This window comes from Mugil cephalus, chromosome 19, assembly GCF_022458985.1.
Source record: "Mugil cephalus isolate CIBA_MC_2020 chromosome 19, CIBA_Mcephalus_1.1, whole genome shotgun sequence".
Taxonomy (NCBI): domain Eukaryota; kingdom Metazoa; phylum Chordata; class Actinopteri; order Mugiliformes; family Mugilidae; genus Mugil; species Mugil cephalus.
In genome coordinates this window covers 9,032,848-9,060,266 of record NC_061788.1, presented here as the reverse complement: position 1 = coordinate 9,060,266, position 27,419 = coordinate 9,032,848, and the positions used below count along the sequence as shown (strand labels likewise).

The 27,419-nt window shown below is 41.5% G+C and overlaps 1 protein-coding gene across 1 annotated transcript; it reads left to right on the top strand.

Annotated features, from left to right (window-relative positions):
- The first annotated feature begins 236 nt into the window (after positions 1–236).
- nup214 (nucleoporin 214) lies at positions 237–27,419 on the top strand. The gene is given in 37 exon segments (XM_047570072.1): positions 237–416; positions 1,140–1,335; positions 1,444–1,598; positions 2,102–2,300; positions 2,387–2,457; positions 2,545–2,608; positions 3,083–3,186; positions 3,588–3,694; positions 3,824–3,890; positions 4,307–4,430; positions 8,586–8,744; positions 9,184–9,670; positions 9,762–9,883; positions 10,022–10,110; positions 10,511–10,594; positions 11,004–11,153; positions 11,841–11,999; positions 12,112–12,215; positions 12,295–12,474; positions 12,750–12,838; positions 12,928–13,014; positions 13,138–13,440; positions 13,561–13,728; positions 14,304–14,415; positions 15,297–15,357; positions 16,289–16,355; positions 16,474–16,552; positions 17,039–17,091; positions 17,200–18,020; positions 18,023–18,728; positions 19,208–19,275; positions 19,370–19,580; positions 19,671–19,823; positions 22,146–22,317; positions 23,610–23,755; positions 24,899–24,932; positions 26,871–27,419. Coding segments are annotated over 37 exon segments (6,030 nt in total). The 5' UTR covers positions 237–374; the 3' UTR covers positions 26,908–27,419.

The window sequence follows — 27,419 nt, the reverse complement described above, 5'->3', positions numbered from 1 at the left end:
ATAATGAAACAAAATCATATTTCTATCAGGAATACAAATGTGCTGCAACTGGACATATTTGAACACTGAAAACTATTATCGAACCATAAATTATTTTTTATTGTATTTTCCAATATAATGCTCTATATTATTCCAAAATGAATAATAAAAATATAAGAATAGAATAATATGTTTCGTGCATGACCTCAGTGTTTTGGTCTCAAGGAACGCTGGTATCTATCTGGGATCTATTAGTTGTCCTGTTTCTTCTTCTACGGAAATTTACGCGGCATGGGTTTCTTTTTCCTGATGTGGCTTGCAAAAACTTTGTCTCCGATACAAACTACTAAGGAATAAACGAATAAAAAAGAGCTTTTGGAAAAGGAATAGTCAAAATGAGCGACGATACAGACAACCCTCCTGAGAGGGAAATGAAGGTATGATCCGCTATCCTCTGAGAAGTTATGTTGACAGGGACGCTAGCATGTGCGAAGCACTGCGTCTACTTATCGTTAACAGTTTAGCTAGTGAAGCTTAGCTAGCGAAGCTAGTAAACCCACCGAAATGTGGACTGACTACCCTTATAACGTTAAACACGAATTAAAATATTGAGGAGCAGTATGAAAGTGTTTCAAGAAAAAACAGTCGCGACAACTTAAATCTACTTAGTTAGCAGCTACTTGCTAGCATGCTAGCATGGTAGCTAATAGCGTGTTTATGTACACATCACAGTTTATTAGACTTCTGTTAAGTGAATTTACGACCACGGTTTAATGAAATAAAATCACTTGTTATATATTTGTCTTTTTGTTTTTACGGATACATGACGTAAACGCTTAGCATCATTAGTCAACGTAACGTGACGCATGTTGTAAATAGAAACTGCTCGTGATAGTAACAGCAAAGTCCAAAGTCCCCCTCGGGGATCAATATAGTATATCAAAATCAAAAATAAAATAAATAAATCAAAAGAATCATATATGATTTACAGCAAATAAGTGATGTCGGCCTTTTATATTTGTATAAGATAAGTAGCTGCAGGCTCATACCTGTGTTGCTAATCGTATTTAGCCTTTATTATCACTGCAGAGCTGCAGCCGCATTGTTTACCGCCCATAACTAACGTTAGTAATAAATGCTGCTTGTTTTTCCTCTTGTAGGACTTTCAGTTTCGTCAGATGAAGAAAGCAAGAGTTTTTGAGCCTGCTGAAGATTTGCCAAAAGACAGATCCAATCTGCTCACCATCTCAAACAAGTTTGGTTTAACTTTCGTGGGACTCGACAGAACATTCAAAGTTTACAGAACTCAAGATATCTTGGGTGCCGACAAAGTTGATGGCAACCCCAATGAAATAGGTACGAACGTAACTTTTTTTTATCCTTTCAGTGTTCCACTACATTGTCATATAATTGACTGCTAATAAAAAAATAAATGAATAAATAAATCTTTTTCTTAATTCTCAGTCAAAGGGATACCTGCGCTGGCTGAGGTGACTGTGGAACTTGCTCTGCACCACTTGGCTCTCAGTTGCGATGAACTCACTTTGTCGGTATGCGGCATGTCCCCTGAGGCCGGTTTGTCCCTCACATTCTACGATGTCCGCACCTTCGTGAACAGGGTAACTGTTTTTATTCTGTCCTCTAAATGTGCTAATTTATTAGATGCCTGCCTTTTTCCCGACTCTGCCAGGGTCACTGCAGCACCTGTGACATGACGATCAATTTAATTGTTTGGCTGGCTGTAGTGTGATTGTTGTTTGTTTCTGGATCACCACCGTCACCCAGTAAATAATTGGGATGCAGATTTCTGACTTTCTGGTTATATTACTGAGCAGTGTCTGTAGGGAAATTACTGATCTGTTCTCATAAAACGGCTCATCCGCAATGCAAAATTGCTGACAGAAGCAAATGTTGGAGCGGAATGATTTGTATGCTTTTGTGAGCTTAATTTGTATATAACCTAATAAGCCTTTTAATTTAGACATTTATAAACACTTCCCTGCATTCTACCCACAGTGAAACTATGGCATTGTAAAAACTTTGACAACTCTATTCTGTGTCTCAAATGTCTTTGCATTTGCCCGTTTTAGTGATTATCTTTTACGTTTGTTTGCTTTTCCAGGCAAGACCACAGAAGTTACCTTTCACGTCCCTGCAGCCACCTGTGCCGCCTGGCACTTCGGTGCAGGACCTGAAGTGGAATCCCGTCCAGGCGTCCATGTTGGCTGCCTGTCTGTCCGACGGCAGCATGATGATTTTGGATGTTGCAGACGCTGTCGCAGTGCAGGCCCAGCTGCCTGCTTCCAGCGGCATCACGTGCAGTGAGCGAGACTCTTAACACCCTTTTCCCTGCATTTCACATCTCTGATGTGGCTCAGTTGTATTTATTGAACTTTGTTTAACACAGTTGGCTGGAGTCCGAAAGGAAAGCAAGTCGCTGCAGGAAAAATGAATGCTACAGTCTGTCAGTATACACCAGTAAGTGACCCTAATGCACTATGTAATTAAAAATAAATTGCTTAGTCGTTTTGAAAGCTGCAGTAAAGGATTTTTTCTCATTAAAAGGCTCTAGAAGAAAAGAAAGTTATCCCATGTCCACACTTCTACACTTCTGACCAACCTGTCAAAGGTGAGACGGCAGTTTCTGTATCTAAAAAAGTAAATCACTGGTAATACTCTTATTTGCGGATTGTTTGTAACTTCTAATGTTTTAATGACTATCACATATTCTACAGTTCTGTATATCCACAAAGCTAAAGCTAAAACAAAGGAAACTGGATGTTATGCCACTTTCTAAGAAGCTTTTTCTTAGAAAAAAATAAAAATAAAATCCAACAAGTCCAGTTGCCTTCGCTCTAGCTTTGTTAATCTTAATGTGCCATGAGCTTCATTACTGAGAATCTTCACAGACATATTCTACAGTAGGACCTAAGGTCTGCTGTCAAAGCTTTTCATATTTCATTTCACAAGCCTAATACGATAACATTTTTGTACCATTTTTGGTATTTTTATTGATATTGTAACAGTAAGTCAGTAAATGACTCGAATTATGCCTATAATTAATTTCTGCCCCACGTCTCTGATTTCTCATTTCCTCTTACAGCTCTGGACGTGCTGTGGCTGAGAACGTTTGTGTTTGCAGTTGCATATGCAGCTGCAGATGGGTCTCTTGAGACCCCTCCCGAGTTGGTGCTGATCTCCCTCCCTGTGAGTACAGCAAACATCAGCAGTCTACTTAATGCACCTAATCACATGTGGATTTTTATCAGGTTGCACTCATTCTGTCTTCAGCACCACAGCGACGAATGGTGAAACAGCATGCACTCGATGCTCCACTAGGTTGCATGCTCTGGTTCTGAAGACCAGCTTATCTCTGTGCAGTTACACAGAGGCTCTAACTGTACCTGTTGTGCACCTGGTTTTTGACCATTAAACTGTTTAAAGTTGTGTCGACAAACGTTTTCATCTCAGGGTTTCACAGTCTTTATCTCTGGAACACAAATTCATAGAAGGAAGACATCCTTCAATAAAACTTAGTTTAATAAGAAAAAGAAGTGCAGAAATAAACTTATGTGCATCTAACTCTACTTTACATTTTATTTTTACAGAAAAAGGATGAGAAAGTGGAGACAAAGTATCTGAGCTTTGGTGATATTGTGTATGGAAGCTGCACTGAGCGTCTGCACCACTATTTCCTTAGTCATGTAGAAGACTGGTAAGAAAGAATGATTTTTCTTCTAGATAAATCTGTGATCTTCATGTCAATATATATATATTTTTATTGTTTTTAAGTCATGTTGAATTTGTGTAAAGATTTGCTTCACCTTTTGGTCGTTTCATCCAGGGACCTTGTGTTTGCGGCATCAGCAGCTTCCATCGAAGTCAGCGTCATTGCCAGACAGGACGACAAGGTATCTAATTAAGTAAAAATTAGGATGCTATGTGTGATGACTGAGTGTGTGCTTCAAAAGGGGGCAGCGGTTTGAATAGTTAACAAAAGTGAAGCGCCCCTGATGGGCTTAATTTTAAACGCTGTTTCTTTACATCTAAAGAATCTACCAAGTAAAAGCACAACATGATGAATGTTTGAGCTGCTCAAAAGGATCAAGGATCATTACATAACTGTTCTACAAAGTGCTTCTTTAAAAAGCGTTGCTTTTCAATCATTTAGGTTCGAACATCTGGCCTTCGTCTGCAGTCTGCCAAACTTTCTGAATGACAGTTTGTGTAGAAGTTTTAGACTCGATTGCAGTGAATCTAAAACTGATCGTAGGAGGTGTTGAGATTGTGAGGATCATGTCTGATTGTTCCCCCTTTTTCTTTTTAGTTGTGGGAACTTTGGCTCCTTGAAGATGCAAGTAGGGCTGAGCTTCCAGTGACTGAGACCAATGAAGACACTTTGCCCCTTGGCTTAGCTATAGACTACACCAGCCAGCAGGAGATCCACATCAGTAAGTGCATTTGACTTGACTCCCTCCCTTCCCCTGTACAAAAGTTAATTTTCCGCCACGTTTGGAGGCGGGCTTCCCAGTTTTGGAGCTCAGAAAAACATGCAGCATTTCGACCACAAAGGTTTTTTGTTTTTTTTTAGAGAAAGGAAACTATTTGTACTATTGAGCAAAGGTTAGACACCTTTTATCACACTATTGTTGACCTTTGTCTTATGGGAATTCTTACACTGATGAGCACTTGGCTTCCCACTAACCTCTGTGTGTGCTCAGCTCATTATTTTTTATATCAAAGTTTACTTTAAGATTTTGTACCTTTTGTGCTTTCAAATCAGTGAGAGAGACTGCCTCGTGGCGTTATTATTGATTCTGTGTATCGTAAAAGTCAGGTACCATGAATTCTCACCCTTTAAAATAAACAATAGACATCTAATATACAAAGTATTAAGTTGCTAATGACGTCAAATCTCAATACACGCCCTTGTTTGCAACAGGGTTTGTATAGAATTTCCAGTCGCTCTGCCTGTAAATATTTTTCAAATATATGAACAAGCCGAACTGACATCACGCTATAATAAGCCATAACTCTTCCAGGTAGCTGGGAGGCTAGGCATCTAGGAAGTGCTGCAAAAGTCGTGCAGAGTCGGCCTCGCCTCCTGTGTGTAATTTGAACTTGTTTTAAAGTTCTGTTTTTCATTTTCACGCACAACCGATCACAATACGAGTGATCTCTCCACCCCACCATCGATTAAACATGCCAAAAAAAAAAGAAAAAACACTGCGGACACACGGTCTGTAAAGGCCCTTCCTTTTATGCAGCATTCAGAAAATGAGAGCGGCACCACTGCATAAGAATTCACCATTTTGTTTTATCTTGTTCATGCTGTCAAGCTGATGCTCAGTGAAAGTAATTAGTTGTCTTCTAACTTGTGATTCAGAAGAAAAAATATGCGAGACATCGATATATACGGGGATGTTTGTATTGATCTTAATGTGAATTTTGCATGTTAAGAGCCCTGCTCAAATCAGTAAAAACCGCAGGGGCGCATGTGAGTCTTGAGTGAGCCGCCCTGATCAGCCTCCGGCAGATATGGACACACTGCGTTTGGGCTCCGATAGCTGCTCTGCCACCGCTGCAGAGACACATTATCATTCTCTTTTGTTCTCTGCGTGCTAAGACGTACAAAACTTTTTCCCAGCCCTCACTCATCACAAACAGGAGAGCTGCCACCCTGCACCCCTGACACTACATAAAACTTCATTTCAGTTTAAATATTATATTTCATATTCAAGTTTTGTCCCTCGCAGTGTTTTCTTTGCCTCAGATCCAAAAGTGGTTTGTCTTGAATACTCCCTCGGTGATTAGGCGAATTCGAAATCCGTCAGGTTTCTTTGTGCGTACAGCATCCACTGCAGTGCTGTATTGCAGCATGTGTAAAGAATAGTGATAAGCCGCCGTCTCCGTATACTGCTTTATCTTAACTGGCCGAGTCAGCCAGACATTCACGTAGGGCTGCTGTTGCTGTCTAGTCACATCTCCAGCCTGTTCGCTCTAAGAACTCCCTCCCCATCGAGAGAAAACCTGCAATTTGAGGAGCATTATGACATGACTGGAGCCTGATCAAAACCTTGATTCGAAGTGAGACATTAGGAAAGCAAAGCAAAGGGAAAGTAACAAGAGAGTTATCTTTGGAGGGAAAAAAAAAATGCACTCATTAAAATGGCTCAGACAAGCTAGAGGACCATAACAAACAACAAAGCCCAGACGATCCTGTTGCAGAATGCTGATGAGGTTTACCGTGTGCCTCTCCAGTCTGTTCACTCTCTCTTTCAACCTCTGTCTCCTTGCTTCTCGTATACCTTCGGAACTTTACCTTTTTAACAGAAAACATTAGCCGCTGCGTTTGGCGCTTTTGTTTTCCGCTTCTTTTGTGGTGAACTTTCGGGTTAGCCACTTGATGGAGGGCATCGCTCGGGCTTTTCTGTGCCAGCTTGAAGCCGTATTCGTACATATGCACATTGGATACGTGTACGGACTTTGGAGTGTGGGCGTATTGTTTGAAATTCTGCAGACTGCAAACGCACACGCTCAATACATTGTCATGCTGCTCCAAGGATATGTATAATGCATAGAAATTACACAAATGGAAAATACTGGATAATGTCTTGCGGTACCTTATTAAGCACAATGGAAGAGAGCTGTTCGCATCTCCTGGCGACAGTGTCTGTTTTCACTTGGACAATATATCCTCATCCGATTGTAATTCGTTGTGTTCATGCATGTGAAACGCACAGACAAACACAATGCAAATATGATGTAAACCTGTTCCAGGTTCTAGTAGAACAAAGTCACATCTTTAGGTCTCAAAAAGAGGACACGTCCGAGAAAAGGAGGACGTCTGGTCACCCTAGGCCGGGATTTAAATTTTGACTGAGGGACCGGGGCCAGGAGCAGATGGATGAAATGTTTATGTGAACTAATATAAATGACATGTAAAAGCCGTAACATAAATGGTTTTAGCCTTAATAGGTAGTAAAGCATGGATATGCAAGGCTTATTTTACAAGTTTTCCAAATGCATTGTTTTCCCAATTTAGTAGAGAAAGTCACGTTTCTCACACGTCCACAGCAAAGTCACAAAGTCACAAAGCCAGTTCTTGTCCCTCAGCTTGTCAGATTTTCCCATTAACGTCAAAAATTCACTGATCTCCTCTTTGAGCTCTGAGCAGTAGTCCCCTGTTCTTGTGTTGACTGCTTGCTAGCGTAGTTAGCATGCTTCGTAGCTAAATGATGGTCGATATTGTAGTCTTTGAAAATCATTCATCGTAATTTAGACAAGTTCAGCGGGCTGGATTAAAAAGCCTAACGGGCTGTTTATGGCCCTTGGGCCATAGTTTGTCCATGCCTGCCCTAGACGCAATACGTCAACTGGAAAGGTTGCTGGAAAGGCACATAACGCCACCTAGTGTGGAGCAGGAGGACATGCTCCTGTCGGTTATTTGATTTCCTCCATTGCATGTAAACTGGGACAAAGGCCGCATTCAGAAAGTTCAATATTGAGCATAGCTCGATTAAGCTGTGCATGTAAACGCACGGCTTGGTTAATCCTTTCAGATACCTTTTTTGAACAACTTGTTGTTTTGCTGCTTCCATGCTTTTTACCCTTCTGGAAACTTGTCACAAGTCATTTTGCAAACATGCGCAAAAAAAAGTATTAATGGCTCATCCGGGAAACCATAAGACACCGATAAACAATTGTGTGCAGATTATCGAAGGCTTCCAAATGTCCTTTTGATTACTCTGCTGAACAAGGTGGTTGCTTTAGTTGTTTTTATTCTGAATTCCTGAATATTAGTGTAGTACTGATGGCCACGTAACCACATAGTGTTAATGGTGTTTTTCCTGACGTTTCTGAAATGACTAATAACCTTTCAGTAAAACGACTCTAATTTAGATGTTGAATCCTCAGCTTCGTCCTTTCAGTCATGATTTAGACTCTATTTGCAATTTTGTCCGTGCCCCACTGCGCCCACTGTGAGATTTTTGGAAAGTAGGTGTGAGGAGCTGGAAAAGGTTTTTAGGCTTTGGCAAGAAAAGGACGGCAGCGGACTGTTTACTAAATCAGGCATTTCAGAATGGTTGTCATTGTGCGTGACGGCCGAGTGGCTTTTTTGAACTGAACACTGGGAATTTATGTTAACCACCGGAGGCCGGAGAGAGCCGAGGTCGCGGGGGTAAATGGCATGCCACCGTGGAGTCTTTGTACTCGAATGCTCTGGACTCTTTCGCGATTAAAAGTGTCAAACAGCATTTTCTCATCGCAAACAGACCAAGCGTAGTGTGCAGTTGGTCTTCATTTCCCTTGTGTAGCTGTTGTTGAAAGCACAGAGCTGAGCCAGATCATTTCTCTCTATTAATTAAGGCCAAATCTACAACAGATAGTAACAGACTCCTGCAGTGTTGTTTTTTTTTTCTAACAATAGAGCTAAAAAGATTCCCCCTGACCCCGTAACTAAAATTAGATGTGAAATGTGGAAATATATTTTATTTTTGTATGTTCTTTCAAATTGTTGTGCACATATTTGAAGGTATTCTACTATACAATGTGAGGACATTCTCTCAATTTGATTTGTGTTTGTTCCTTCCACCTTGATAAAGCTGACGAGAAGACCTTGCCCCCAGCACCCATAATGCTAATGCTGTCAACCGAGGGATTGCTCTGTCCGTTTGCTCTGCTCAACCTCAATCCTGGAGTTAAGCAACTGGTTTCGCCTCCTACTGCTCTGACCTTAGAAGGGGAGAGGCTGCCCAAGCCAGGTAAGAAACCCAGTATTCACACGCATTGAATTTTACGTCTAAACAATCATTCCTCTATCCGTTTTTGTTTTTTTTGATGCAGTATAGTGCAGATTTCATTTTGCTATTTTATTTTGTGTTTCCCATCGTCTTTTAATCACTGACTCTTATTGAATGAGATCAGTTGTTTTTGGCCCCATGCAGGGAGCTTTATCTAGGCTTCCCTATGAAGCTAGAAATCAAACACTTTTACCGAGTCAGCCTCAATCAGACATGGGCTCGAAAACATTTGCGCAACACTGTCGAGCTAAATGTGTTTGCGAGCCAGAAAAATTTGTCGTTCGTCTCTCGAAGCCTGATCCGGTAGCTTCTATAATAAGCCGCCTTTGCTCATAGAGAAAACGTGTTCAGTGTGTGATGTTATTTAATTGAAACCGAATGTGTCTCTCTCTGGTCACAGGTCAGACGCCCAAAATAATTGCCGCCTCCACCCCGTCTATTCCAGCAGCGTTCCCAAACCTCGGCCTTACTTCGTCAGCTGCTTCCAAACCTCTAGTCCCCGCTGCCTCTTCCTCCGCTGCCCCGTTCAGCTTTGCGCCGACGGCACCCGTGTCGTCGTCCTCGTCGGACTTCTCCTTCTCGATGCCAGTTACCTGCGTGACCACTGCTCCCCCAGCCTTTTCCCTGGGTGGACCCGCACCTTTTGGCTCAGGCTTCTCTTTTGCCAAACCTCCCACGGAAACTCCCTCCGCGCTTTCAGCGTTTTCTTTCAGCAACATGTCCGTCAAACCCACAGCGATGGGAGCTCCAGCTCAAACTCAAGCTCCAGCTCAAACTCAAGCTCCATCTCAAGTTCTAGCTCCAGCTCAAGCTCAGGCTCCTGCTCCGACACCTCAGAGCGTTGCTGCTGCCTCATCATCCGCAGTAAAGCTAAATCTTAATGACAGGTACTGATCTATTGTATGTTAATGATTCTCACTGAGATGTTCAAATTTCTATGCATGCAAATGTATACAAATCTGTCTCCTCTTCCCTAAGGTTCTCAGCTGTGGAGACTCCACCACCAGCTTACTCCTTTAATTCCCCCAAAGCAATAGTGTCCAGTTCCAGTAGTCTGGCCACCCCTCTACTCTCAGCTGCCAAGCCATCCGCTGTATTAAGTAAGAACGATTATTATGATCCTTTTTGTGAACGATTTTTCCGACTTCCATGAAAGTATTCTTGATACTTGAATCGCCGAAGGTGATTGTAGGGGTTGTAATTCTAATGTTTTTTTGTTTTTGTTTTTTTTGTCTTAGCCCCAGTGCGCCCAGTTCAAACCAGTACTCCTCCCTCAGCTGTCCAGAAACCTGCACCTGCCGCCCAGACCCGTGTGCAAACCCCACAGGTCCTGTCTGCTTTACCCATCATATATTAACTAGGTTTCTTTCACGACCGAATATTTTTCTCTGGAATACGTCAGGCTATAATGCACCACATTGTAGAAAAACAAAGATGTCTGTGATTACACAAAATTGTGCGGATGAGCTTCCAAAATCTTAATTAGCTGCTTACTATTTAGTAAGTAATTTATATATGGAGTATAAACTAAAACAGGGGGTCACGTCTATGGAACTCTGCTGTCAGTGGTTGTAACTAGCAACGGTGTTAATCTAAAATCAACTGCTGGTGACAAAAGAATTTTTTTTTTGATAATATTTCAGTTCACACTTCTGTATTATTATTTTTTTTTTGTGCTTGTGTGTGTTTGTTGCTACCTATGAATAAAAGTCTGTTTTTTAATACAGGCAGCTGTTAGTGTGAAGGCCCTGGAGAAGCAGCTGCAGCAAAAGAAAGACTCAGATCCCATAATGGCTGGTATACTGGAGGAGGTGAGACATGGCAGGGACCACTCTTAATTGGCGAACGTGTGGCAGAAGGAAGGGAGTTGTGGCCTGAACCATTAAATCGGTCGTCCTAAATTCAAACTTTACTTAATTTAGACTGATGGCATAGTTAGGTGTTACCTAAATGTAAAAAAAAATGTAATAGAATAGAAAATGATCAACTGTAATAATAATATATGCTCAGCTTTAACAATTAAACACGTGACTATTTTGAAACTAGCTGCTGTAGTAGTTACAAATAATTTTGAATGAGTCGTTGCCGCTGTAGTTTTCTTCCTGAACACCACAAAGATAGCATTTCATGCACATCCAGTGTTGCAGCTTATCTGGAAAGATTTTCCTCAAGTTGATTAATAATTAAGCATGTTAATTAAGCACGTCTTTGCCTTCGCAGATTGCTCACTTCCAGAAGGAGCTAGATGACCTCAAGGCTCGAAGTGCCAAAGCCGACTTTAAGGTGGGCACCTCTGAAGAGATGAAGGAGCTGAGGAAAGAGTCTGAGGACCTGCACATTTTCACCCTGGAGATAAAGGAAACCACAGAGGTGAGACCGTGGTTGAAGAATTCAAAATGTTCAGAAACTGCTTGGACTGGCCTACAGATCTTAACCATCACATCTTCACTTGGTAGTCTTGGTCAAGTGGCAATAAATATTTAGGATTTTCATTAAAGTATATGTTGACATTTCTTTTTTTTCTGCTGTACTCCCCCAAAAGAAAAAATACCAAACAGCTTAAGGGTCAAAATGCATATTTTGAATAAATGTATTAACAATCAGTAGTAGGGATGGGACAAAAAACACTGTTATAACGAAATATTGTGATACAATATTGACTTTGAATGTCTTAATATCTGTCTTAATATATAATATAAAAGAAAAAGTCGTGTTTTAGGCCGATAGTGAACGACTTCCTCACCTCCACCACCACGATTTCCGTACAAATGGAAATGGATTATTTGGTTTAATATTGTTTAACACTTAATTTATCCAATTAATTATCACTGTGATCTGATGTACATATATACTTATATTATATAACTCTTTTAAGCTGCATTTAAAAATTCTGAGGGAACTATGTAGAATATTGCAATGTATCATAATATCGCGATAATATATCGTATCGTGACTCAAGTATCATGATACGTATCGTGCCAGCACCCACCCCTAATCAGTAGGCTGACAAATACTTTCAAACCTCTCTTGCAACACTTTTTTCTCTATGATTTACAGTCTCTACACGGAGACATTGGCACACTGAAGACCACGTTGCTGGAGGGCTTTGCTGGGGCAGAAGAGGCCAAGACCCAAAGTGAACTGAGCAAAGACAGGAATTACAGACAGCTGCTGTACAAAAAACCCCTGGATCCACGCAGCGAGGAACAGCTCAAGGTGAGAGAGAGAAAGACGCATGACTCTTTGCATGAGTCAGCAACATATTAAAAAAATCTTTTAAATTAATCATCTGCATGCGTATAACATCTTGTTTGATTCTTTTATTCAGGAGATTCGCAGACTGTACCAGTATGTGATGTTTGCTGTGGAAGATGTCAATGATGTCCTGGATGTGGAATGGGAGAAACATCTGGAGAAGAAGAAAAAGCAGAAGTGAGTCTTAACTCCATCAGCGATTTGAGCGCAAGGAGATTTCATTTTGATGTTAAATTAATTAATTTGTCTTTCACAGACACATGGTGGTGCCTGGGCGTGAGGGTCTGTTCACGACACTGGCCAACAACCTGTACATCATCAACCAGCAGAAGAATAGACTGGACCAGATTATTAGGGAACTCACTGAACTGCGCCTCTACAGCAAAACAGCCCCTCCTACAATAAACCAAAATACTGCTACGGCAGCAACATCTGGGTAGGGAGAAATACGAAATGAAAGTATGTGGAAATATCAGGGATGGATGCAAGAATATTAAAATTAGGAGGAGAATGTTGAATCTGTTGAGCGGATTTGGGAAACGCCTGATGGCTCAATTATTTATTTGACTTACTTATGCCAGAGTTTGCATCCACAAATCTGTGTATGAAAAAAAAGTATGAATTCAGCTAAATATGTTACTGGTATTGCATAAAAAAAATGTGTGAATGGGCAACAAAACTGCAACATAAGATTATTTTGTTTCTTATTAGAATGGAGAGTGAGCTGGAGAGTTTAAGGAGTGCACTCCTGAAAGCCAGGCTGGACAGCACCCCACCTAAGACCAAACCCAAATCTCCAGGTAGCAATCTTTATATATTTTTATTTATACAAGCAAAATAGTAATGGATATCATATTTGGTCATTGGCTAATTCTTGCTATATTTCCAGCAGCCAAGGTTTCACCGGTCAAACAGTCCCAGCTGCGCAACTTCCTCTCAAAGAAACAGATGCCTCCTGTGCGCTCTACTGCACCAGGTATTCAGCAAAACAAGTCAAGAGTTAATTAAACAAGCCCTCGGTGTAGTTCATTTTCAACATTTGTATGTGAGAGCCATATTGAAATCTCAATGTTGATAAACTTCATTTGTTCCCTTCCAGCCAACCTGTCTCGTTCAGCCTTCCTTTCTCCTAAATACTACGAGGACTTGGATGATGTGAGCTCCACCTCCTCCCTGTCCCAGTCCCTGGATCCTCATCCTGTTCACTTGGAGCTGGAAGAGGAGGAGCTGCAGCCACTACCCATTACTGCCATTCCCCCTTCGCTGGCCACCCCTCGGCACCCAACAGTCGTGAGGACCCCCTCTATCCAACCAGGCTTCGGAGCCATCCAGTCCACCCCTTTGACCAAGCTTCTCCCGGCGCAGGGTATCGGATTCGGTCTCAGCCCTATTGCCAGTCCTGGTGAGTAAATTGCACCAGCCGTTGCTATCAGAGATGTGAAGAAACATGCCTTCAAATCAACAAACCGTTTAACCACGTAAGTGCCACTTTAACACTATAAATGTTGCATTAACGTTTCAGTTCCAACCAACAAGATCAATCTCAGTGGAGCTGATAGCACAGCTCTTGCCACGAAGACAGTAAAGCATGGAGCGCCACCATCTGAGAGGACCATACCTGTCACCATCCCCGCCCAGCAGGCTGCAGCCACTGCTGCTCTACGTAGACAGATGGCCAATCAGAAGCTGGGTAAGAGGAACATGCCACGGTCAAATATAGATACGTGCATCTGTGTTTCGATACACACAAATGCAATAAATGATATGTCAGAACAAATTTTAAATAGCCCAGGATATATTTGAATGATAATAAAACTAAAAGACAAATGTATTAAAAATCTTTGCTTCAACTTTCTTTTAAATACAGATAATGTTGAGTATGTTTCACTTAGTTGTTTAAACAGTTTCACAGCACAACGCCTTGATGAATACACGAAAGTTTAGCGATGGTAGTTCTACAGAAGGGATATATAAATTGTACCTCCTTCTTGTCATGTATGAATGATAATAAGGATTAAACTCAAAAGTAATTATGAAAAGGGAATGCATATGACTTAATACAGTCATATGATAAAGTTTCTTAGTGAATCTCACGTTGTTATACACCTTGTAGTTCACCAGGGGGAGACACAGACTCACAGACACAATGGGTGTCAGCACAGTTTTCCATCACCTATGAGAATGCTTTAATCTAATTCACACAATTCTTAAATTACAATGGAAAAACCTGTCTCATCTTTTATTTTTTTGTTGTTTGTCTTTCAGCTGAGGTCAGTACTTCGTTGACAGAGTCCACCTTGAAGAACGTTCCTCAGGTGGTGAATGTTCAGGAGCTGAGGGACAAAGGGCCCCCGATGCCAGTTGCTTCCATCATGAGGTAAAACCAAAAAATAACATTAGACTAGATAGTGAAGAATAGTTTAGTGTTCCCCGATATGAGCGAGTCACTGGATGGATGTAAATCTGACATCTGATTACCAGTTTTTCTTTGAGCTTCAAACATCGATTGTTATTAAGTTTCATGCAATTCAGTAATCATAATTCAGTTGTCGTGCAAGTTAAATTTTCAGTTAAAAAAAAATCATTCATCTAATTTATTTCCTATCTAATATAAAACATCTCATGTTTAAGCTAAAGGGTTAAACCATGTCTGTATTTTTGTGGCTCTATTTATGATGCAGTGTGTATAGACAGTCTGTCACTGAGTGCTCGAGGGTCGAGTGTTTGCTTTATGCTTTATGTCTCCTCGGCATAGATATTTCAGTCTTTGACTCTAGCTAATGTAAGCTAATGCATACGACTGTCAGTAAGCAGCAGTATTTCAGAGCCCACCCTTTCTCCAGCATTGCAACTCATGTGTTCTTTTTACTATTATTTATTGTTATTATTATTGTATTCATTTCTCTTATTCTAGCTCTTTACTTTTTGGTGTCTCCTGCCATATTCTTTTCTGCTCCACAGGACTCTGCTCTAATTTTGTGTCTGATATTTCAGTCGTCCGTGCCCCCTCTGGGCTTGTTATCAAATAAAGCTTGCTCACGATTTAAAAAAAAAAAAAAAAAAAAAAATTAAAAAATAGCAGAGAGGCATTGTGAAAGTAAGATGATTATAAAAGTGAGCTGTTTCTTTATTTTTCACCAACGCATTCTCTAAATATGGTAGCAGATGTCTTTATTTTTTGGTTTTCCATACAGGATGATTTTGCAATTTAACTGAGTGTTTGTTTCTTGTCTCTCTCTGTTCTGTTGACTTCCCCAGCTCCGCTGCTGCAGATCCAGCAGCTCAGATCTTCGCACTTGCTTCCAACCAAGCCAAACGAGTCAGTATTCTTTATTCATCTCTTATCTGTTCATGTCTGTCTTGTAGAATTTTCTCGAAGACGTTTCGCCACTCATCCGATCAGAACTGAAGAAGGTACTCGGATCAGTTGCCTTTATTTAACGCCTTTTGGCTTATGTGGTCATTTATGCACATATTTTCACATGTGAAACGTTTACATTTTTTTGATTTTACAGAAATAAGCAATTTTTAATTGAATAAAAAATAATAATATGCATGGACATGGACATGGGGGGAGGGGGGCAGAGCCAAAGCAGCCTGGATGTTGAGACCTGCCCAACCAACTCTACGCTACCTGTTAGCTCAGGCTACCACCTGAATTTTAAACCTTAATAAAAAATAAGCGAACGACTTAGAAAAAAAAAATCCCCCCCAGTAGACTTGTCATGAATAATGAACTAAACTACTGAGACAAAAAAGTTTTTTTTTGTACCAGGCTTTAAACAGGTTTAATAATGTTGTAAAGTTGGGCTTATTACATGAGAGTCTCTGGGGATTTGCTGCCTCGAGTGGCCACTTGATGAACTGCAGTATTTTGCCCTTCAACGTGGGCTCCATCGCTTTAGGCGCAGAGGTTGCTGCCTGGAAAATCCACAGATTGCTGACAGTTTTACGTTTGAAAACAGACCATAAAGAACAACAGTGTGAAATATCCCAGGTCCCTCCCATGTTGGTGTTACAAATTGCACATGACTGAGAGGGGAACTCCTTACACAATTATAACTCTTGTACAGCCCTGAGTTCGGTTTGAAGGAATGACCAAAACCCCCGTCTTGAGATTACAGTTCAATGCGTGTGAACTGTAGCAAAACAGCATAATGTATTTCACATGTGTTTAATAGACTTTGTGCTCTTCTGTAAGGTACTGAAGTAAGCTGTAATTTCCTGCATGTTTTTAAAATTCACTGCAGAATCCCACCCAAGGTGTCCCAAAGGTTTCCAATGAAGGTGCACCCGTCCGGTCAAACTTTGTGTTTGGTAAGTCGTGTCTGTCAGATATAAAACACGTGCAAGTTGCCTCTTAAACAGTACCTTGTTCTGGTCACACACGATTTTATTTTATTTTTTTTTAACTTTTAAACTTTTTGTCCTTTAGGTCCGCCATCCAAACCAGATGCACCTCCGGCAAGCTCAGTAGAGCAAGGCAACAGCAAGGGATTCGCCTTCTCTTCAACGTGAGTTTAAATATAGGAATAAAGAAGGATTATCAAGAATTCATAGATAAACTTTATCATAAAGACACACTAATAAAGAAATCATTTGTATTTACCGAAGTTCCTATCAAATCTTGAAATTTTTGCTCTTCCTGCCCATGTACAAACATGTATCCCGTCGAGTGGAACTTAAGGCAGCTTCCAGATCGTCCGTCGTCATAAATCTTTGCTTATCTCATAATGGAGCAGTGGCTGCTTCTTTACTTAAGGAGTATGGCTGAGGTCTGAATTAGTCATTTTTAGTTCAGCCCGCACCTGTAAATCTGATCACACAGGTGAACAAAGTGTAGGCAAGTAATTATATACTGCTGTGATTCAACAGATGCTTGAGCAGTTTGAACAAATCCCTCTCAGAATGATAACCTCTCATTTTCAGTGACACTCTGAAACATTACAGAAACTAGAGATGGCTTCACAGCATTCTAACTTAAATTGTTGCTTTTGCAGGCCGACAAGTTTCAGTTTTTCTTCAGTTTCACAAGGAGCTGGAATACCACAAGGTAAAAACAATATAGTGGATTTGACCTGAAGATAGTTAAGGGATAATGTCATCTGTATATGCACTCATTATTTCTGTGTTTTATTTTTCTGGTGTGTGTCACACATAGTGAAAGATGCGAACAAATTCTCCTTTGGTGGAAATAGCAAGATGATGTTCGGCCAGACTGGAGAGGATCCATTTTCCCTCACGCCAAAGTCTGGCTCTCCTGGGCTTGGCAGTGGTTCTCCCACTTTGGCTCCTAACACATCAGGTGAAGCAGCCAAACACACCTCCACCCCAACTGCTCTGAGGACAGAGTTGCAGCCCCCGAAGACGGTCGGAGGAGAAACCCTGGGTTGTTTTTCTGGACTGCGTGTGGGGCAGGGAGAAGAAGCTAAAGATTCCGCCGCCAAACCTGCATTTTCCTTTGGAGATGCTGGACTTGGCATTGCCAAAGGAGCACAACAGTTCAGCTTTGGTGCGGGTGTCCAGAAATCTGCAGATGATTCTACGGCTGCAGACCTGTCCAAAGGTGCAGCGTCGGGCAGTTTGTTCAAGCCTCCTGAACTGAATGCCAAGCCAGCCTTCTCTGTCCCCCAGCCTGGCTCAGCTGTCTCAGCTTTGCCTACGTCTTTCAGTAGTCTTCTCGCAGCTTCCTCAGATTCATCCGAGGGGCCGAAAGCGCCATCACAACCTTCAGAACCCACACCGCCACCTGAAAAAGAAACCACCGCTGACCCTGCTGCTGGGAGCGCCAGTCATCCTTTACCCGTGCCTGTAAGTCAGCCTGCAACAGAGTCGGTCACCACAGAAGTCGCCGCAACTACAGCAACACCCGCTGCACCAGCACCTGCGCTTCCTTTGACCTCGAATGCCCCAGCCTCAGAACCTCCTTCAACCATTGCCGCACCGACTGCACCAACTGAAACAACCCCTCCACCACCACCACCACCCCCAGTGCTCCTTCCACGATAGAAACTAACCCAGAACCATCTACCACTGTTCCTGCGCCCACTTCAGCTCCCGCCACCGCAGCGCCGGGTTCCCAGGTAGCTCCGACTGCCTTCCAGGTGCCCAATTCCGACAAACCAGGCTCCATTTTTACTTCTCCTGTAACAACAGACAGTAATTCTCTTGGAGTCACGCCCGTTATCAACACCGCTGCTCCTTCAGCCACGACTCCCACCACTACTGTTGTTAGCAGTGCAGCTACGGCTGCCAGCACTGTCTTTGGGCAAGCTGCTGCACCTCCAGCTTCCTCAGCCCCAGCATCCACCGGATTTGGCTCCACTGGGTTTGGTGCAACAACCGGAACAGGCTTTGGCAAATCTGTGTTTGGCCAGGTGAGTGGATTTGGCCAGCCTGCCAGCAACACCGGAACATCTGGTGGCTTTTCTTTTGGCCAGTCTGCGTTTGGAGCAAGCTCCAGTAGTTCGACCACTGTAGGTCTTTTCGGTGCTCCTACTGCTACCAATGCAAGTTCCTTCTCCTTTGGCCCGAGCCCCGCTAACACAGCCAGCAGCACTGGCTCAGGCTTGTTTGGACAAAGCACTGCCCCGGCATTTGGCCAGAGCTCTGGATTTGGACAAGGATCTTTGTTTGGAAACAACACCACCACATCTTCATCTTCAGGATTCGGCTTTGGACAGCCCTCAGGTGAGTTTGAATCAATGATGTTTTTTCCTTTTTGATTTGGATATCTTTGATGAATGGGCTGAATCTAATTCTTCGTTCATGTGTATCTTATGTGCATTGCAAATAAAAAAAGGTATACTAAGTTAGGGTTAGTCCAGGAGGCTGATTAGATTATCATCTAATCCTTCCGACCTGTACACATTCTAGTTGTTGAAGCCAAATGTGGCAATTCCGGTTGGTCTGAGGGAGTTGTCCCCTTCCCAGAGATTCTCTGAATTCCCAAAGCAGTATGGGAATACCAATGGTGCTGTGGACAGCTGATGTCAGTGAATGAGCTCAGCAGTTAGTCACAGCTTGTCATTCCTGTCTGCAGACTTTATGGAGGGTCCCCAGTTTCTAGAGTGGAGAAAGATGTGAAGAAATATAGTGGTCTTTATGAAATTTGTGTGTCATCACCCTCAAACGTCTTGATTACGTTTTGCTTGTTGTTATTATCACAGGTTTCGGCTGCTCCTCTGCCACCCCTGTGTTTGGTCAACAGTCTAACAGCGGGAGTGTGTTTGGACAGGTATCATCAGCTCTTTGATTTATAATGCGTCCCAAGTAAATTAAGTCAAAAATGTTCTTCAGGGCAAATTATAAAATGTTCTTTTCTCTCACAGCAGCAGCCACAGCAGCAGCAGCCGCAGCAACAGCAACAGCAGTCATCCAGTGGAGGTCTGTTTGGTTCAAGTTCAGCCAACACAGCAGGCCAAACGTCTGGTGGAGGTTTCTTCAGTGGCCTCGGAGGCAAACCAAGCGAGGACGCTGCCAATAAGAACCCATTCGGCGCCGCTGGCTCCACCGGAGGGTTTGGGCAGCCTGCTCAGCCAGGTAGGCTAATAACACACTCTATACATGTGCATAATGCAAATCAGTTAGCTCTGTTTAACTAAAGTTGAGTTTGTCTACGTTCTTCTCTAGTTACCAACAGTCTCTTTGGGAATAGCGGTGCCAAGGGCTTTGGTTTTGGACAGTCCTCATTTGGAGAACAAAAACCAAGTGGTACCTTCAGCACAGGTGCAGGAAGTGTAGCGTCCCAGGGCTTCGGCTCCTTCTCTACGCCTTCGAAACAAGGTACAGCTTTTCTATTTCTGTTCTTACCCACTAAGAACGTGTATAATTATATGCATGCATACTTTGTCCTGATAGTGCTTATATTAGTGACTTTGATCATCTCTGTTCTTTCACATTTTTCCAGGGCTGGTTTAAGTGCTCTTAGTCACTAGTGGGCTTAGTGATGTGTGATGATCAGTGATAGTGGGACAGCTCTGATAGAAACCCTGTGCACCTACACGTAATCCCATTTCCCTCGGCACCCGACTCTTGACATTGCTATCTCCTTTATCACTGAAACTACAGGAGATTCCCTTATCTTCTTGCCCCAGCAGAGCAGAAAGTGGCATAACCTGCCAAAATATTGCTGATGCAATGCTTCTTCTTAGCTGTACCAAGTAACAGTTCAGCGACTTTTGTGAAATTTCTTCTGATGAAAGATATATTTCATATACTGAAAAGGCAGAAGTGTTTGCCTTTATTGCAGAGGATCACTTAGAGGTAGAAAGTCTGCAAGCCAGTGTGAAATTCTACCACCCACTAATTATTTGTGGAGGAGTTGTTGGGAGTTTATTATGCTACAGGCCATCACATCATTTTGGCAGGCTTGGTACTGAAAAGTGTTGACCATCTTGTAGCATTACAGTGTTCTGTTAGGAAACCTTTGGAGCTGGCATTCATGTGGATGTTACTTAGACATGTACCACCCACCTAGACCAGACCAGACCAGACACCGCCACCCTATAACAGAGACTCCTTGATGGCAGCAGCAGCCGTCCCCAGCACGATGCAGCCTGACACAGACCCACACACACAAAAATTGATTAGAAACAACTCAAAAAGAATCAGCACAAGGTGTTGACCTGGCCTACAAATTCACTAGATCCTAAATTGATCAACATTTAGAAAAGAGAAAGCGTTGATGCGAGATATCGTCAGGTTTCGCCTATTAATGGAATGAGAGTAACAGAGTTTTCCCTATCAACTAAACTAAAATCACTAGCCAATCAGAAGTATCCCGCTACAGCTGATGCTGCATTTAAGACAACTTTGTGAAAAAATTATCTCTGAGTTGTCAAACTCAGAATTTACTGCTTCCAAAGCTGCTGCACATATTTTAGTGTTCAACAAATGGTGTCAATATGCCGAACTTTCTCCTTTTTTAAACCTGTAGCCTGAACTCTGTTATATCGGAAGTCTGAAATTTCCGTGTTGGAATCCAGAATTCTCATTTCTGAGTTTTCATGAACGTATCATCTAGCGTATCATCCCTTTTTTTTTTTTTTTTATATCAAAGTCACTGTTGTCAGAAAGATGGAGAATAAATTGATGAAGCCAGGAGAAGATGTGCTAACTGCAGACAAAAGGAAAAAGTTCAGGCTCTGGATTTTATTTTTATTTTTTTTACTTTACTTTAAGCCCCAAGTATCTGTGGGGTGCATCTGATATCCAGAGGTCCCCCCTCTCACCCCATAGGATCCACTGATTGCCAGAAGGCCTCAGCTGTTTTGGGGGCACACGGGAGCCCTACACGATATTAGGAAGGTGGTCATAATTTTCTGCCTGATCAGTGTGCATCACTCTATTGTAGATTCATCAGTGTGCACTATGTCAGGTGCAAGTTCAATTCTGGGTAAACGTAAGGGCCAAGAACCCATTAACACCGCTCCAAATGGCTGCATTGATTTTAAGATATCATTTGAATCCCTTTCTCTGCATACTTTGCCATTTTTGGGTTGTTAATTCGCAGCCGCAGCTGCCATCCCAGCTATTCCTCAGCTCTGCTGGGATATTGGTACCGCTCAGCACACTAATGCCCTATCACTGGCCTTTGTAAGGGGAATGTAATCTTGTTACATTAGCTCAATCAATTATTTACTGGGGCGTGCTGCTAGCCAGGCTGTAATTTCAGCACGCCCTTTCTCTCCGCTGCCACTCTGAGGCTTTGAATAGGTGTGAAGTATTCACCCTCGCCTGTAAGCTGTCACATTGTGCTACGCCAAAGAAATAATGTGCTGGACACAGTAAGACATGTACCCAAGTCATGATGTATCAATTCGTATTGAAATGTTACATATACAAATTATTTTCCTTGGGTAGTGTTATCTGTGCTTCAGAGTACATGTAGAAAGTTTATACGGTGAAATGAGGTACTTTTCTCTGGTTTCTCAGAAGAAAATACTGTCCGCTATGCAAATATGTGAATACCACAGAAAGAGCATCATCACTGACATTTTGTCACTTCTTTAGAAACAATCCCATGAAAAATAACTCCCCGCTTGTGTTCCACTGTGCAAATCTTTTGTTGTATTTTTTTTATTTATTTATTTTTTTTTCCTTCAGGTGGTTTTGGCAGCGCTCCAGTGTTTGGGAGTCCCCCATCTTTCGGTAGTTCCCCGGCGTTTGGCGCCGCAGCATCGTTTGGCTCGAGCCCCTCTTTCAGCAACCCCATGGGCTCCTCAGCCGGGAAGGTGTTCGGAGAGGGCACGGCTGCTGCCAACATGGGAGGATTTGGGTAAGAAGCTTAATGAGCTGCGCGAAACTACAAAAATATTTTGCACAATAATTGAGAAATCAATTGACTGTTGTTTTAGAGCAGCTTTAAGGGAGCCAGTATTCTTTTTCTTTTTAAATGTAGTTGCTTGGCTTGGGTTAGAAACTGATACGTCTGGAGTGTTTCTGTTTTTAAAGCTTTTATTTAACAGCCATAATAAATGATACTGTGGCATGACCTCTTAACTAACAGTTTGATGACCAGGTTTTATGGTCAGCACAGTGTTGCAAATATAATTTGAAAGTGTCACTGTCACCAGGCTGTTTGTGCTATAGAGAGGGAGGGGGGGCGGGGGCGTGTAGTGGATGTTTGCCCGCAGCATGGAGCAGCTTTTTTGGAAACCGTAACATCTGTGCGCTCACAAGCACAACACATAAAACAAGTGAACTACTTTATATTGTTGAGATGAAACAAACTAGTTTTGAATTGTTGCATATTTAAAGAGTTAAATGAGTGAAGTTTGGAGAATTGGTCTGCTTTCATATCATTCAGTCCACTCTCATCCTCAATGCACATTTATATCCTCTGACTAAAAGTGAAAACGTGAATGAATAAAAACACTAAAGTAATATGCGATTCCCTCATAGCCGATGAATGAAATCACACTTTTGATGTCATTCGCTCGCAGCTCCGCTGACAGTTTCCCTCTAAATGTAATAGACGACCGAATTGAACATTTTATCCTTCTTCTCGTCACTTCCACGCTTGTGATTTCGTCAGCTTGATTAATCTTCTGTGTGACTCCGCCATGTGAATGTTTTCCAATAGCGACGAGAATGGCTACGAGCCCAAAACTATGGCGCTCGGTGCAGGGCTAGATTATTATTCCCCTCAGATAATCTGACTCTGGGGTCATGGTGCCTGCAGATTAAACTGGCATGCTCTCTCTCTCTCTCTCTCTCTCGCTCGCTTTCTCTCTCTCTCTGTTTTGCTTGTACTCTTTTTTTTTTTTTCTCTCTCTTGTGAGTCGGTGGGCACAGTTCCTCTAGAACGGATTAAGACTTAAATCCCAGTCTATCACACAAAAAAACAACGCACATATACCTACATCTTCTGCTTATGTAGTATTTTCACTTGGAATGATACATTTGTTGTTGTATGTCTCTTATTATCTAAAGCTTTTATCTAAGGCTGTCAGAACTATGGTTTCATGATTTCACATGTTTAGTGCACGCATTTTTTGATTTACATTTTTTAGTTCTACTTTTTTGTTTTACCGTGTCACAGCCTCTGTATTCCGCCTCTGTTTCCAGATTTGCCTCACCCCCCAGTGCCCCGTCCTTCGGTGCCCTAGCCAATCAGAGCGCGCCATCATTTGGGAATCTGGCCCAGCAGGGCCCTGGATTTGGAAGTCAGCCCAGCAGCTTCTCTGGCTTTGGACAACAGCCACAGACAGGAGGTGAGACTACTACTTTAATGACTTTTTTCTCTTTTCTTTTTTTTCTCCTCATCGACTTGAGTCACCCTCCATCCTACTAACATTTAGTTAAATATTGGCAGCTAGTGCTGGGTGGTATGACCAAGAGTGTATATCACATTTTCAAAATCCTGACGGTATCACAGTGTTTTTTTTCCATGCAACATGTTCTACTGGTTGAGAGAGGAATTAATGCAGTAGATTGACTGAGGATGGACTATTTTACTGTGATGATGAGTAAATATTACAGAATAAACCCACACTAGAAGTAAAACAGGTATGCATGGCCCCGTGTTAGCACTGCCTGCCTGCTTGTAATGTCAATAGCAGTGCGACCGGCTACCGTGTTGGAAACATTTTTTTTCCTCTCATTCATAAAAAGCTAAAAATGGGGATATTATCGGGGACAGCTATATTCCAGTGGACAGGTCATCCAAAACGGGGACTGTCCCCAGAAATCGGGGATGTCTGGTCTCCCTAAAAAAACAAAAAAACAACCGACACAGCACTTCTTGTTCTGCCACTTAATTTTTCAGAAATTTCCATCTTCACCACGCCTTGCAGTGACACAGTCGCACCTTGTGTATTTAGAAGCGTTACACTGATAATTGTAATCAAATACAAACATATTAAAATTTATTTTATATTCAATTCATGTCATGTCAACAAAAATAAATGCATTCGCTATGAGCTGGAATATCACCCAGCCCTATTGACAGCACAGACAGTGAGTGGAGGGAGTTGATCTCTAACTCATATGAGTTGTGGATTTTCTGTGATATGTTTTTTGATGTTTCTAATTGATGTTCTTTGAAAGCTTAAGAAGAGGCAGATAACTTTGTGCGTTGCGTTCCATATGAATGAAATAACATTTCACAAAAACAAATTTAATAGTGAAAGCAGAAAAAAATAAACATCAATATTAAAAAAAAGCCAAATTATCTCTACCAACTGTCTAACTTCTCTGATTATGCTCGTCAATATGGAAGGTTTACAAATGACATCAGTTTTCTCTTTTTGTGACAAATTAAGAGTTAAAACAAAACCGTGTAGCGACAGCACACATTCAGCTTCTAGGTTTTATCGGTCCAATCACCCAACTTATCCTTCGTTCCACTTTTCTAGGGTTCTCCGGAGGCACTTTTGGGTCGACAAATCAGTAAGTGCATTTTTGCGTTTATTTGCTGTGAATGAACTGATGAGTGGACAGACCCACATTCCCTCCATCTAACCTAATTTATTTCCGCCTCTTCATACTTTCTCATCTCTCGATTCATCTCCTCGCACCATTCTGCTGTGTTACAGTCAACATTTTGGGATAGTCCGTCGTTCCCACCTCCCCCCCGTGGGAAGATGTTATCCCTGAAACAGATGGCACATGATATTAATATTTGAGTAACACTTTCTTACTAATTACTCTCTTGTGATTAGTTCATTCCCCTCCTCCTGCATGTGTCCATCATCCCTCCTTTCTGCCTTCTCTATTTTTCTTATGCTGCTTTTCCCTTCGTTTGCTGCTGTGTGTCACATGGCGGCCAGTGTTCCCCGGGGTGTCTTCCAGTGGAATGCACTCTGAAGTGTGCAGGAGTGTGTGGAGATGAGGCTCAGCCCACTGGACACATCCACATTCTGTTAATAATCCTTCTCTCTCATTTTTTTTTTTTGCTTTTCTCGTGTGCCTCCCTTCGCTTTATTTTTCTTTTTTTTAAACTGTATGCTCAGCTTGTTGTTCTTGCACTGAACCTAGTGACTTTATGGATTTTTGCCACAACACGCTGCTTATTTGCTCACAGATATGCAAAACAAGCATTGAACATTTTGAATACCACAAGTATACGTGCGGAGAAATTCCAGAAACAGAAAATAATGAGATGAAGGTGCTATTCTGCTTAAAGAAATTACTAAAATGTATGAAACTCAGAAAATACATTTTAAATATGCTCGGTTTCACCCCACTTTGATACAGTGTCATGCATTTTGGGCTCCAACGGCACATCAATATTGAGGCGTTAGAGTTATACCACCTCGCTCCCAGGCATCGTAATAAAAAAAAAGAAGAGAAACTTTAACAAATCAAATAAAAAAAAAAAACTCATCGTCAAATATCTGAGTACAAATGAAAAGGCCTAACACGGTAGCACAACAGCATCTCAGCAAAGAACGTCCCCCGACTTTCCACCCACAAAAGAACGAGACGGCAGCGTAAGTATTTGGACCAGTACAGTGAGTTTTATCTGATTCTTAAAACGTGTGCCTGGGAGTCATCGTTGTGTCCTGATCTGTTGTGTTTCAGACCACAACTCAACGATTACTCCCTAGAGCAGATGCTGATGAATACTACGGCAGCGCTATGCCATCTTGTTCATACACACATATACCTATGAAACCAAGCAACAATGATTTGCATTGCACTCTGAGTGGGTGTATCCAGCCTTTTTGCAGATGCATGCATAATAATGCATCTTCACCTACAATCTGCATGAGCCACTGAATTAAAATCATGTCTTTAGTAGCGGAAAAATGCACACAACACATTTCCAAATTAAGCCGACACTCAATAAATCTGATCGAAATCATGTGATGAATGATATTGTGAGTTTGAAATGTTTAGTTGATATATAGATTTCATCTTAAAATATGTTATTATAAGAGAATGTTGGAATCATTTATTATCTGAATTGATAGAATACAGAAAAACATGTTTGTTGAAGCCCTAAAAGTGTTTCCAGTTTGTTTCTGCAGAATACGAAAAAAGTTCATCGTATACACTGCACCTGCAATACAACAAAGCCATATTGCTAAAAAAATCACTTATTTATATAATTAATCGTGCTATATGTCTAAAAATTGTAGATAAAATGTCCATGGAATGATTCCTCCAAGGATTCATAGCTGAGTAGGACATTGTTTAGATGGTAATAGGGTTTCATTAATTGACTCCTTCCCAGATGTATAACGACACTGTTGGGGGAAACAGCTTAGTACCTTAAATGGAATTTCTCTGTACACATTTAAGATTGTATTCTAATGATACTACTAATGCTGTGTTTTCAAGCATTAAACCTCTTTCTCACTTTTTTTTTTCTTCTTCTGACAGATCAAGTCCCCAGACATTTGCCAGCTGGAGAAGCTAGATTCAGTACAACCTCCAGTCGAGCATGTGACACGCAATGACCTCTGACATGCATTTTCTTTACAAAGAAAAAAAAAAGAATGTTTGTGTGAATTACAACTTCGAGCAGCTTCTGAAGTTTACTCTGTTGCATTTGCAGCATTTATTTCAATTCATGTGACCTCACTATTTGCTTAGTGCTTCTGATAGCGAGTGAAGACAAAGTGAAGTGAAGCTGCAAAAAGATCTTTCAGGATGTCTGTTGCTGGCTTAATATTTTTTTTTTACAAAAATCATTTTTTGTTAACATTATGTGTGAAATGTGGTTCCCAGCACCGCTATTCTCTAATATCCTTCAGCACTGTTTTACTGTCAGTACAGCTTTAAGTGGATACAAAGTTGCAAAAATTGTAGAATGTATTACAATTAAATAACAGTCTTTAAAGTTGGAACGGAAAATGTAAAGATTTTTGCAGTAGCTCTGCCACTTAATGTGTATTTTTACATGAAAATAAATGAAATTTCTCAAACTTA